The sequence below is a fragment of the Typopeltis vanoorti genome, chromosome 16, assembly GCF_054136105.1.
Source record: "Typopeltis vanoorti isolate ZY-2024b chromosome 16, IOZ_Tvanoo_1.0, whole genome shotgun sequence".
In the NCBI taxonomy this organism is placed as follows: Eukaryota; Metazoa; Arthropoda; class Arachnida; order Uropygi; family Thelyphonidae; genus Typopeltis; species Typopeltis vanoorti.
In genome coordinates, this window is record NC_143564.1 from 104,164,676 (window position 1) to 104,179,165 (window position 14,490).

The 14,490-nt window shown below is 37.5% G+C and overlaps 1 protein-coding gene across 3 annotated transcripts in view; it reads right to left on the reverse strand.

Annotated features, from left to right (window-relative positions):
• The window catches only part of LOC150098232 (solute carrier family 12 member 2-like), a 571,711-nt gene that overhangs the window by 344,642 nt on the left and 212,579 nt on the right, over window positions 1–14,490 (reverse strand). For all 3 annotated transcript variants that reach the window (XM_090406235.1, XM_090406234.1, XM_090406233.1), the window contains exon 10: window positions 6,853–6,960. In XM_090406235.1, coding sequence (XP_090262361.1) covers window positions 6,853–6,960 — 108 coding nt within the window. The remainder of the gene's footprint in view (window positions 1–6,852; window positions 6,961–14,490) is intronic.

Sequence of the window (14,490 nt, forward strand, 5' to 3'; positions counted from 1 at the left end):
CTGAATATTTATTTATTTTTTAACCTGTTCAGTGTTATTTATATTGTACCATCTCTTTCCCTACCAACTATGTTACCTTCTTAGCCTGCTTTTTATATTCCGTGTAACTGAGGTCTTCCATTTTATGCTGCCTCCATAATATCTTCAAGATTACATGCTTAATCTCACCATTTATCCATTTTATATCAATTCTAATTAACCTTCTGCCTTTAGACAATGCTGCTATAAATATTCCATGACCATTATCCACTAATACCTCATTCCAAACTATTTCTCCTAGCTGTCTCCTGAGCCTTCTCTAATCACTTACACTGCAGTTTCATACATCTTTTCTTTAGAGAATCCTCATATAGTTATAATTGTGCAGGTAGCTAATGGTCACTTTCACCAAACAGCAGCAAAATTGACACCTCATTCACCATAGCATATTCTAATACAATGATCAAATCTAAGACTCAGTTTTCATGAGCTCACTGCTGCACACTGTGTAAGGTAATTCCTCCACAAAAACTAAAGAAATTTACTAGATTTATTAGATTATTAAAGAGGCTTAGAAAAATTTCCTCTAGTCACCAACTAGACTCAAAATCAAGTCTTCCTTCGTATGGTCAAGCGCCGTGGTATGCAAACGCCACATCCACTGAGCTACATAGGCTCTATATTATCTATAATATCTTGATATTATTATTATTATTCAGGCATCCATGGAGTCAAAAGACTCATCGCGGGAGGTCCTTCCTAGGAAACACAAAGTCTATCATACCACTCCTTAAACTCATTAACCATTCTCGTTCTCACTATCAGGCAATGCATTTCATGGTTCAACTCCATGCAAAGAAACCACTCCTCACCCTCTTGCTCACAGTTTCCTTTTGTAACTTCCAGGGATGGCCCTTTGTCATCACTCTTTACTGCTGTTCAACCAAGCAAAAGAACTCTCCAATGTCAATGAAACTGTAACTAACTCTCAACAATTTAAGTCTCAATCATATCACCTCTCCTATCCACCAAACTCTGCAGTTCCCATTCCCTCAGCCGATCCTCATAACTAACATTGTAAAGTCCTGAAACCATCTTTGTTATCTGCCTTTATACCCTTTCCGCAGTTAATTAATCCCCCTCAAATCCTGGGAACCAAATCTGAGAACAATAGTCTAAGTGTGGTCTGATCTCAGGGTCTTATACAATGGAATGATAACTCTTATCTCTGCAGGTCAGCGTCCTTCTCATTATTGCAGCAATTCTCTGTTACCTTCACCAATTTTGCAATATGTCCCCTGAATTTCAGGTTTCTATCAATCATCGATGCCAGCTCTATTGTCTCCCCTACTTCCTCCAGTATAGCTCCTCCAATAGCGTATGCAGTGTCCGTTCGATATGTCCCATCTCAAACCTCAAGACCTTGTATTTTGCTGCATTAAACAAACACCCTCATTCATTTGCTCATCTGTTTAGCTTATTCAAATCCTCTTGTAGGGCTACCACATCTGCACTATTAATAATAACCCTTCTCAGCTTCACATCATCTGCAAAGAACTGAATATCCCTCCCCCCTACAATCTACTGATAATGTCATTGAAATAAAGGTTAAACAATATAGTTACCAGTATTGAGCCCTGTGGGACCCCACTTGTAACTCTGCCTCCTTGAAACTACCCCACCCTGATACTATCGGATAGCCAATCCTGAATCCAATTGACCAACCTGACATCCAAACCCATGTGCTGTGCTGCAACTTAAATATCAGCTTATCATGTGGCACCCTGTCAAATGCCTTCGCTAAATTCAAGAAAATGGCAGTATATGCCTTTCCCTCATCTACTGCTCTTTTAGCTTTATTATAAAAGGCTAGCATATTACAAAAACAAGAGCACCCTTCACAAATCCATGTTGACTCTGACAGATAACATTACCCTCATCTGCCCAATGCTGTATACGGTCCCTCACTAATTTCTCCAAGATCTAAACAACTACTGATGATACACAAACTGGCCTATAATTAGACACTTCCAGTCTGCTTCCACCCTTATGAAATGGCACTATCTTATCAACAAGTGCCGCCTTCCTTCCATTTCCTAGGCACCTTTCCCGTAGCGGGACTTTCAATGAAAAGCAAGGTCAAAGGAGCTGTGTTCTTTAGCACATTCTCACAAAACTTGTGGTGAAATACCATCCAGTAGCACAGCTTTACTGACATGTAGAGTACTCAGTATTTGGAACATACGCTCCTCCTGCACCTCTAAACCTCGAACCTGTCCATCCCTCTATTATTAAAATTTACTCCTCCAGGACGAAATACTCCGATAAAGTGTTCATTGAACAATTCCACTATTTCCTCTGCATCAGTCACTCTATTCCCATTTTTTTCCCACAATGTCATTCTTCCGCAATCATTTCTCCTCCTGCTGGTCACATAGCTAAAAAATTCCCTAGGATATTCTTTGGTTCTTAGAGCCAATCTCTTCTCATATTCCAGTTTCGCCTTCCTTACCATACTAGTCACTCTCCTGGCCTGTGTCTCATATTCTTCATGCATCTGCTCTTCACCTGTCTCCTTATATCTCTTCCATAACCCTCTTTTTCGCATGCAGTTGCTGTTTAATATTGTTTGTCATCCACTTTACTCCAAATTGCGTCCTCTTCTTCACTTGTGAAATACAGCTTACTATTGCTGCTAACAAATATTCCTTCACAATTTCCTAAGCACTAATGATATCCCAGCCTTCCAATTCCTACCTCCATGAAGCTTCCCCAAGTTGATGTCTAAGATATTTACAATCACCAGTCTTATAATTCCACATACGTTCCCGTCTCTGATACTCCTGCATGTCTATTCATCTTCTAAGTCAAAACCGCATGGTCATTCTCTCCAACTGGTAGGAGAGGTGTCATCTCAGTAATTATCAACTCTTCTGATGCTATGACCAAATCCAAAACTCTTGAACCTCTTTTTCCCTCTATTACATGTTGCCTAAGACATTTGTCCCTCAAAAATTCTAGAAATTCCATTCCCTTATTGCTACATGCATCTTCCTCTCCCCAATTTATACTGCTGTAGTTAAAATCTGCCTTAACAATCATTCTTCTTGCACTTGCCAAGCTCAACTGTCTGAACATTTCCTGGTCCCCAACCTCTGTGCTACTTGGTTTGTAGCGATGCTACAGACAGGATATTTAGTGGGGTAAATATCCTGTGTTGTCCACCTCTACCTCACACCACATGCTTTCAAAATCATTATTGTCACTGTCTTCTAAAGCCTCCACTCTTAGAGGACATAGGTCATCACTTATCATAAGCAGCACTCCACCACCATGCTTTCCCTTCCTATCCTGCCAAAAAATGCTATACCCTGCTACTTCTATTCCTGTTATTATATCCTCTTCTGTCAATCACGTCTCAGTGATCCCCATAATCTTTGACCAAGCTGATGTTATCAGCACTACCAATTCCTTTGCTTTATTCTGGATAGTGTAGAAACAGTGGCATAAAAATGCCCCCGTTTCTATCCCCAGCATTAGTATAAAGCATAAAAATGCCCCCGTTTCTATCCCCAGCATTAGTATAAAGCATAAAAATGCTCCCGTTTCTATCCCCAGCATTAGTATAAAGCATAAAAATGCCCCTGTTTCTATCCCCAGCATTATCCCCTCTATACTGCACTGGGCTCAGCGTTACTTGATGCCGTCCCCCCTTCCACCAAGTACCCATTCTCACAAGAGGCCACCCGTACTACCATCCACCCTGGGCATTCTAGTTTCCCCTGCATTGACACACCGACTCGTTCAGAACAGCAATCTTTCCAGATGCCTCCACCCTTCCTCATTCAAATGCAAGCGGTCTCTCGCATACAATTCCTTTCTGTCCTCAAATGCTATCCAAGTGTCCACATATTTCAATCATCTCTTCTGACACATTCTAGCTATTATGTTAATCAGTATTACTGCTCTTCTGCTCAGCTCTTCACCATCATACCTGGGCAACACGCACACTATCTTTCCTCTTTGCGTCTTCTTTCATACAACCTCAAGCAAGAATCTGATATCTCTCGCTGCCCAATTTACATTACCTCTCAAGTCATTTTTCCTACCATCACAATCATCTCATTCACCTTTTCACCCCTCTTTAATTGCCACAGCCACACTTTCTATCATTCCTCCAGGCAAACACTCCTCATGCATCCTATCTTGAACACCACGATCATCGAGTCCCCATACATTACACCTCTTACCACCCTGTTCCTCGATTGCTCACATGCATCCCTCACTCTCTCTCTCCTCTAACACTTTCTCTCTGTGTTCCCCTACTTACCTGCCTTTCTGATATTACTCTACCCTGGTTCCAGTGCTTCCTCGCATTCTTCTCATTTCCTCTCTCCTCTTCTACCATTCCCATAACTCTCTTCTACTGTTCCTATTCTCTCCTACCATTCCCATAACTCTCTCTCACTCCTACTCTGATTTGCCTTACATTCGTCTTTTCCATTCGCCTAATCTCATCTTTCTCACTTCTCATCTCATTCCCTAGGCATTCCACCTGCTCTTTCAGCTCATCTCTCTCTCTCTGCAAGTCAGCCACTTTCATTTGCCATTCATCCTCCCAATTGAAATTATCTCTGAAAACTTCACAATACCTCAACCTTTCCATACTCCCCACTCTCATTATTTTATTCATATTTCTCTCACTATTCTTGCCATCTATCGTACCACTCATCTCTCTACGTGGAGAATCTCCTGCCTCTGACTCAACAAGGTCAGTTAGAGTCATCTCTAACTCACCAAGTTCCTCGCTGCATTTTGTACATATACGTATTTCCCCTTCTCTCACCTGCCACATATACAACCGCCAGGACACATACATTCCATAAGTCCTCATGCTACAAAATCCCGCAAAATGGAGTCCTTAAATGGTGGAGGAGGACTTGCCAATATGCCATTTGCAATTTTAACTGCCGCTGCCGCCATTATTCAAAATAGTGTCAAGGAACTATTACAACTAAATGCTAAATTAGTATAAAGGAGTATAACTATATAAGTAAAAGTACAAAACAAATACAAACAAAACATTTAAGAATACTAAATATAAGTCTAATGACTCAATTTATTTGCTTTAAATTTTCCATTTTGAAATTTTCCTGAATCACTTTACTGGAGCATTTAAGAAATTTATCTTCAGTTCATACTACTGCTTTCTTCTTTTCTTTATTAATATTACATACATCCTAATTATTTAATATTAAATCTTGCCTGTTTTAGTCCTCTGTTCTACATCTTCATCTTTCCCTTATATGTTAGGCTTAATAGTTTGTAACACCCAAGTAACTCAGATTCACAGAAGTAATTATAGTGCATAACAAAGAGAAGTTATTGCTATCTGCACAGTCCATTTCTGTCAACACTAGCCAATGAATGTCTATCTTGCAGGATGAAAAAAACTGGGAAACTTGCACGGAAAACTGCTGTAATCATATATTGGTTAGCATCTTTAGCTTGAAGAGCTCTTATAAAGGTTCTTCATATCCTAGGTGGGATTCTAACTCAGGTCTTTCCACTCAAGTCATCATTACTGACTGAGCTACAGAGGCACATCTTAAAACTGTGTCCAACATGATATTTGAGATTCCTATTCCTCTGTTACTGTAATTGCTAGTTTTCAAGCATACCCTAAATTCCTGATAAATAAACAGCAGGACCTTTCAATAAATAGGCAACAAGACAGCTAGCATGATTTTTTCATTGCGTTGTACAACAACAGAGAACAAAACTTGGTTGACTAATCCTCAGATAGCCAGCCCACTCTCATTTCTTTGATATCCACGTATACACCTACTAAAATGGTACATCCTAAGATAGTGAGGAATATACAATGGATCAGAAGGTACAGAGTCAGTTCTCGGTCACTTTTCTTTTTTTAAAATAGGCCACAGGAATAATTTAGAAATCCTGTGCTAGAGACTAAACATGCTTTTCCAAGCCACTTCAGGTCTCTAATAAGTAGAGTGGTGGTAGTCTCACATGAAACGTATCACCCGAAGACAGTAATAAGCATTCATATCATAGGGATTTGAATCCAGAACCCTCTTGGCTAACCAAGGCTAGTAATACATTTAATCATCGAATAATATTTTCATATCTAAGATGGTGATCTTAACTAAATTCTTGAGTTAAGAAAAAAGCCGTTAGATTTAATACTTTCTAATTCATGCTGTCAGACATTTTCATGGTCAACGTTCAGTGGAATCTTTCTACTTCATTCTAGATCTATTAAAACAGGTGCAAAAGCTACTAATCATCTCTACAGTTTGCTCTGAGTTCAGAAAATTTCTTTTCATTCATTCCTTCCAATGCTGTCCTTTAGCAAGTACTATTTGCTTACATCATCGTTTATTTATAACTTTACAATTATAAATAGGGAAACCAATCAAAACAAATAAGTAGTCGTTGTACACTAAGATAGGACTTGGAGGTCCTTATGATGAAGGAAAACCAGGCTTCTCTGTCATGAACATCTTAACTGGAACATCCAGTCCCTGGAACATCTCAACAAAAGCAACAACCAATATTATAAATAGCTTTGGAACTATTTGTCTAAGAAATATCCTGGATTACTCCTGGCAAGACCACATTCCCGACTCTAGTATATTAGATGAAACCCAGCAAGATCCTCTAGTCAGCACTGTTCAAAGAAACCAAATAAAATGGCTCGGCCACCAACTCAGACATCCATCCTCTGCACCTTTAGATGCTCTGGTCCTCTATGCCCCTACAGATGGAAAAAAGAGGCAGACCAGAAAAGTGTGCACTTTTACACTTTAATTTTGTATTTATATTAAAAGTAGAGAAGGAGAAGTTTACCTGGAAGACTTTAGGAGCACTGACAAGACTGGCCAGCGCTGAAGAAAGAGTTGCAGCAAAAATTCCTGCATAAATTATTGGTCCAAATGCAGATATTAATTCCATTACCTGAAAATAAATGAAATGTTTTTAATTTTGATAGAATTTTTTACACAACTCTACATATAAAAAAGGTGATTCCAATCTTTTTTATTTATCATAAATATTTATCCTTAAAAATTCATCTATGAACATCAGGACATGTTTTTTATCTTATGATAACTGATCTTATGAGATGGCCTGGCTGTGCAAATTCATTTTGTATAAACATACATTCAAGTTACAAACTGAAGAGTAATCTTATAACAATCATCCACAGATTTGCTAAATGAGAAGAAATTCAATATGATTTCTTCCTATGAATAGGATGATATGTTACCAGAGTGACTCAAATGTTTCTAGAATTTTAATTTTGTAAGCTTTTTAAATTATTATTATTATCATCATCATCACATGATACCTCCAGGGAGTCTAATGACTCATCAAGGGAGGGCACCTATTCTACAATTCTCTGCCTCCACCACTCAATCCACCAACTACAACGAACAGTAACTAATCATCCACCAACACCATCTACCACCCACCACAACTACTAGTATTTTCACAGACAATCACAAACATCCATGCCCACAACTGGATTTGAACCCACAGCCTTTTGGCTGGAGAGCAGATATGCTAACCAATTGGCCAAACAGGCTATGCATACAAAAAAAAAACAAACAACAACAAAAAACACGTAAATATCATCTCAAACCATCTCTTTAAGAAGTTTAATCCCTTCATGATATCAAGAACAGGTTAAAAAACTTGGAGACAAACACTCAACACAGACTTTCCACCTTTCTGAACAGAACACCAATGCAAGAAGCGAGTCACTGATCAGAACATCCTACTGTTGAAGAGATCCAGTAGTAGTAGTTAAACAGGAAAGCGTGCACTTTTACACTTTCTAACTAGTAACAAAAATTAATTTGTGTTGATGGTGCGCTCATCTGAAATCAGCTCAAAGAAGACTAAACCTGCAATATTCCATCCTCCAGTTCCTTCAAATACATAAATTTGATTGAATTTTGAAGATTAGAAATACTACTTTCCCTGAACTGACATAAAATAGAATCTTGCTGAAGAAGATTCTATATTTTACCAATGATAAAAATACATATGGTGAAACATGTCCTGAGAACTGGCAAGAAATTCTCTACAGGCAGCAGCATGATGCTGAGCATGTCAATTCATGAAGAATATTTCAACAGCTCTGCTTACCTTGCTGAGTCAGAGATAATTATTATTTATGTTAGAGGTTTAATGGAATATTATCAGAACTGGAAAAGGATTAAAAGCAATTTTAATACTTCCAATATTTCGTCTCCATCACAGAAACATCATCAGGGATTACAAAAAAACTTTTGTAACAACACACACATAAATATAATACAATAGTGAGTGAAACTAAAGTCCTATCTAGGTGATGCACCCTCTATGGGCATTTGCAGGTGGCCTAGGATGTAAAGAGGGATCTCTGATAATTAATGTTTCCCAAATTTTTGGAAGTTTAATGCAACCGTATTTGTTTAAATTCAGTTGATTCCTGAGTGCAGATGCAGATTCAAAGAATAGTCTTTCTTTTTTGAATTTACTCTGGTGGAGCATGGTGGTTTTTTCCAGGAGATCCTGTGGGTAGTATCCAAAACATGGTCTGCAAGGCCAGATTGACCATAATCATGATTGCAGATGTATGACTTGTGTTCTTCTAACCAGATTATCGATAGACCACTCTGTATCTCAGGAGTGGTAGTAAAAGTCTGTCATACATCTCAAGGAGAGGTATGACAGACATTGTGTGGATAGTTTGGGTCTCCATGATGAGTCTTCAGACTCCATGGAGGTGCTCATACAAAAATAATAATTTCAAACTGCTTTTGGCTGCAGTATGCTGAAGTTTAAACTTCAAGCTGTTTAAACTGTTTGCGATCACTCATTCTAAAGAAATAAGTCAGTTAACCCTTTGACCATTACAAACATGCTGTGTGCATTTGTTGGTATAATAATCTTTAGCATTACTAATAAAATGAGCGTTAGTAACGTGACATAAAAAGAATGGCTTATAAGGTGGTAAAAAAAAATGGCTTCAACATTGGGTTTGCAGAAATGCAAGATGTCTGTTGCATTAATTGCTAGATTCTGATAATGAATCAGATGAAGAATGTTGAATTCTATGTAGATGTAAGTGATGTTGATATCTCATTGGAAAGTTCTAATAGTGATGACAACAGATGCGATTTGTCCCAAGCTAGGAAGATGGTGCCATATACCAGCTGGTTCAGTATGTTTATGTCATCCTCGCTTTTCTTTTAGAAAAGTGAGGTCTTTTCCCTTTAGAAATATCCCTGTAACATGCTCATTGGAACTATTTGAATTACATTTTGATGAAGATATAACGAACATTTTAGTTAAGGAAATGAACAAGAAACTATGCAGTTCATTGCCACTACAATTCTCAAGTTTTCATTGGAAAGACACAGCAGTGAACTGAAGGTGTTTCAAGCATTCTTACTGCTTCAAGGCATAATTCAGAAATCAGAAATAAAATGGTATTGGTCTAAAAAACGGATGATTGAGACACCATTTTTTTCAGAAGTGATTTCTGAATACAGGTATCCCAAATTTTTACACTTTGCTGACAAGGATTTTGATTATCCCAATCCAAAGTGGGAAAAAAAAAATTTTTTTTGGACTCTCTCAAAAAGAAGTTCCAGGAAGTTTATACACCAGAACAAGATTTGTGTGGATGAGAGCCTTATTTTATACAATGGCTGACTTGGTTGGAAACAGTACATGCTGCTGAAGTGCTCGTTTTGGTTTGAAATGTTTTGAACTTTGTGAATCATCTCGTGGTTACATATATGAACTAATAATTTATACAGGTAAAGAAACTCAGGTATCCAGTTTACTGCCTAATGTTTTTTTTTTTTGGTACATGAATTGTTATCTTAGAACTCCGCTGAATAAGCAGAGAATTACAATTATTTCAATCGTTCTGAGCTTGCTGATTACTTAGTTACCAAGAAAACTGATGTTTATGTAACTGCTAAAATGACCTAAACAGAAATGCCCAAAGAACTCAAATTGAAAAGTTGAAGAAAGGAGAAATTTGTGTCTTTCAGCCTGGGAAGATCATTGCCTTGAAATGGAAAGACAAGAACGATGCCACTATGCTGAGCACCATCCATGGGAATGAAATGCAGGATATAGAGGATATAGAGACAAGGAAAGGAAAAAACCAGTTTTTTTTTTTTTAAGTTAGGTGATAAGCTTGATCTCAGACAAAATCACTGAAACCTACCACACCCCAAGAGCTAACAAGGCAGAAGGCTAACTGAAGGAGGGAACTCAATCAGACTGACAAGAAGGCACATATACTCCCTACTATAAAGCAAGCAGAGCCAAGAAGTTTTAGGAAAGATTTGCATTTTTTTAAAAATCTGCTACTGATTCTAAAAAGTCTCAAGTTTGTATTCACTCTGATGGGGCATGACAGTTTTCTTCTAATTTTGTACAACGTATAAGACATGGTCAGTTAGACCTGAATGATCTAAGTTGTGGTGGTAGATGTAATTTTTGTGGTCATCTAGGTGGATGTTAGCAGATCTATCAGTCTGACCATAATATAATAAGTTGCAAGAACAAGGAACCTAGAAAACACTGGAATGGAGAGGAGGAAACTGATCCTCAGGAGATTGGAGAAGGGAAGCCAGCTTCATATGAGGTTTAAAAGCAGTGCAGAGATTATATTTCTTTAAAGTGCTAGCTATTTTTTCTGAAATGTCTCAGATAGTGGGAATAGTAATGACATTACTGAAGTCTTTATGTTAGGAGGTGGAAGGGACAGATACTTTGTAGATCTTTTTGGTATTGTAACCAGAGGACAGAAAGATTGGTGAATAAAGGCAAGTTCCACTATAAAGGAGGCGTGGGTGGAACAGAAGTTGGACTCTCTCTGTTGAGAAAAGTTTTGATGGCATATTACTGAGAAGGGAGATGATGGGAAAGTATGTATGGAACCTGTGTGGGTGGGTTTTCCATAAACTGCAAAAGAAAGGGTGCTATTAGGCAGTCCTGCATAGGACATCTAAAATTGGCAAGCTATTATTTTCTTTTTCAATAATGAAAAGATTAACTTTTGAGATGGAGGAGGAAGAAAGAGTAATGTGTCTGAGCCATGTTGCCAAATAGAGAACACATCAATATCTTAACCAAATAAAAGGTTTGACTGGCAGTATTAAAAGCATGTTTTTCAAAATGCTCTATATAAAAATTGGCCAATGTGGTGGGTGGGAGGCCTATGGAAATACCTTTTATCTGTTTATATAAGGTACCCTTCCAAGAGAAGTAGCCAGTATGGATAACAAAATTAAAAAGATCGATTATGCATATATAAATTTAGTGTCAAAAAGGGGAATATGTGTGAATTTTTATATATATATTTTTTTTTTTCAGAATTCATTTTTACTCGGTTGGAATATTATGAAAAACTTTTAATGATTAATACCGAGAGATAAAAAGATGACAAGATATATTTAAAAAGATACTACTAGTTTACTAGTTTCGTTGAATAGATCAACATCCTCAGGTATCACAATCAAAGAAGTGTATAAAAAATTACAGAGACTTAAAATTGTAATAACAGAACAAGTATAAAAAGACAGTAACGTGTTTGAAAAACAAATACGAGTATGAGTTCCAAACAAACATATACTACGCGCTGTTGCGAGTGCGCCAGTACTGAACAGAAGCAACATGTGTGTGTCAGAGAGATTGTAATTCAGGCTGTTGTTGATATGAGCGGAATCTAGAGAAATTTCCCTGGATTCGACAATCTTTCTTTTGAGTTCATCGTAGCACACATGAATGTTAGAAGTTTGAGTCCAGTTTACAATGTGTTGGCAGGCTTCGTCTGAGTTAGCTGAAAAGAGAACATGGCTAGAGAGAGTGCTAGCTCTAATCCTGTTATAGGAGATATCTCTACGGTGTTCATCCAAACGTAGAAGGATGGATTTAGCAGTCTAAATGCCCATAGTATGGCTTTCCACAATCACACAAAATCTTGTACACTCCTGGAAACTGAATAGGAAGATGTTTCTGTTTATGTTTGCTAAATAATGAACGAAGTTTTGGAAGCGTAGTGAAGTAAGTTTTGAAGTTAAATTTCTTGAGAATCTTGGCCAGTTTTGGTGAAAGAGAGCTGATGTAAGGCAAGGAGATGAAGGCTCTTGGGGAAGAGGGATCTTCAGAAGTTTGGAGAGAAAACCATTTAACAATGGTTTCTCTCCAAAGAAAATTGACAAATTTCTTTCCCCCAGGCACTCAACTACTTCTGAAGATCCCTCTTCCCCAAGAGCCTTCATTCCTTCATCAGAACTGTCACAGTTCGGTGACAGATCAAGGACATACTGCTCTATACCTCAATCACAGCTCCAATTCGTCCCACAGGTGTTCAATGGAGTTAGGTCAGGTCTCTGTGTAGGCCAGGGCAGTCATTTAACACCCATATCTTCATACCATTCCATAACAGCTGCAGCTTTGTGGCATGGGGCACTGTTGTCTTGATAGTAACACAGGTCCGTTCCATAAAAATTCCACAATGTAGGCAGCACCTGATTATCCAGAATATCAAGATACTGAGCTTCCTTCATGGAACCATGGACATCGACCAGTGGTCCCACTCCAAACTAGCTGAATGCACCCCACACCATTATTTTTCAAAACTTTACTGTGGGTACAACACTGTGGTAATAAGCATTCACCAGGCTGCCTCCACACCCTGCCATCAGACTGGAAACAGGTGAATCTTGATTCATCTCTTCAGAGTACTGTTTTTCCACTGGTCAATTGTCTAGTTCACACGCTCTTTGAACCAGGTCAGACGAGCCGCCTTGTTCATTGTTGTGATGTTTGGCTTATGTGCTGCTGTTCTTCTGTGGAAGCCCAGTAAATGGAGTTCTTTTCATACAGCATTAGTGCTCACTATAGTGTTACTTGTTTTTATGTTTTCCTGCACTAGTAATGCCAGAACATCTCCATTTGTTGATCGCATTACTAGTGCAGGAAAACACCCAAGGTGGCTACCAAAACTGACTGACAGGAACAGGAGGGTGCTAAAGCAGGTGAATGAAAAAACCAGCTACCATTGATTTTGGATGCTCCATATGAGTGACAATGGCATGTACGGACATGCCACCAACTTGACAGCCCACAATGACACTTCTTGACGTCACCGAGTTCACATAGTGTTGCCATACCACCTGCGTTCAACTGCTATGATGAAATACTGCTTCCTGCTATCAGCACACCGGTTTTTATTGAAAAACGAGTTGCCCTGGTGTTGCATCACCTTAACCCAGTCCTGAAGATACTTTCAGGCGCAAACTTTGTTTGCTCACACTTGGATAAAGGATTAAACTAAATTTATTATACACCGGTTTTTATGTTATTAAAAAACCTAGAATGTTCCATAACTTCAAATAACAGGGGTGTCTCCAGACAATTATTGGTAGATAGGGTATATCTATAGATAATTGGGAAACAAGTGTTTCAAATCAATCCTGAAAAATGGTTTGTTTTTATTAAAATGCAATTTTCAAAATGTATGTTTAAAAAAAAAAAATGTAAATAACAAGGTCAAATGTGAAAATTTTTTAGTAAATCAATGTTCATATTGGTTCAAAAGGCTCAACTCTTTAAGAGCTACTTATCTGTAAAAAAATTCTAATAAATTTTATCCTCTGATGTATCTATATAATAATCAGTTGGTGCATTAACATCACAATAAGGCATCATCATTAAATCTTGTTACGCTTTATTCTAACGAGAATAAAATTAAACCTTTATTCTCGTTATATCTTTTACAACTCAAAACGTATTGATTAGAATTGAGCATTTCTAATTAACATTGTTAATTAGACATTAATAATTCTTATAACCAGGTCAAATGCTTATAGTGCTCAACATGTGGCCAAGTGCTCTTCATCATATCATACATTAACAGTAGATATCTGCATCTTTCATGGCATTTTTTTTTTTGCTAGGTTCAGTAATATGATGCTTTACAAGAAATTATGCTCTCATTTTCATTCTTTTTCTATTCATCTGTATGAATAGAAACAATTTCTGCAATATTAGGATTTTTCTATGAAGCAAAATTTCACTGCATTTTCTGCTCAAGTATTGATTTCAATGAAAAGCATTATTAGAGTTCTTTTAATTCAGTCAGGATTATAAAGATTCATTTTAACCAAAAATTGATCAAGGTCTTTCTTGTATAGTTGAGACCTGTGGAGTTTCCATAATTAAATATTCCTATGTGTGCCACAGTAAAACTTAATATTTATTTTACAAATATTTGTGTTACGTATTGATAACACATCAGTGAGAGTGAAGAATGGTAAGGAATTCGAACAATAAAACAATGCAGAGAATATGCCAAATTTGAATACCTTTATATAAGTAGTTGCATGTTTGTTAAAGCTATTGGGCTGAAATGATAAATTAATTATGATACAATATATTTTACTCAACTGAGTATAACAATTTCCCAAACTT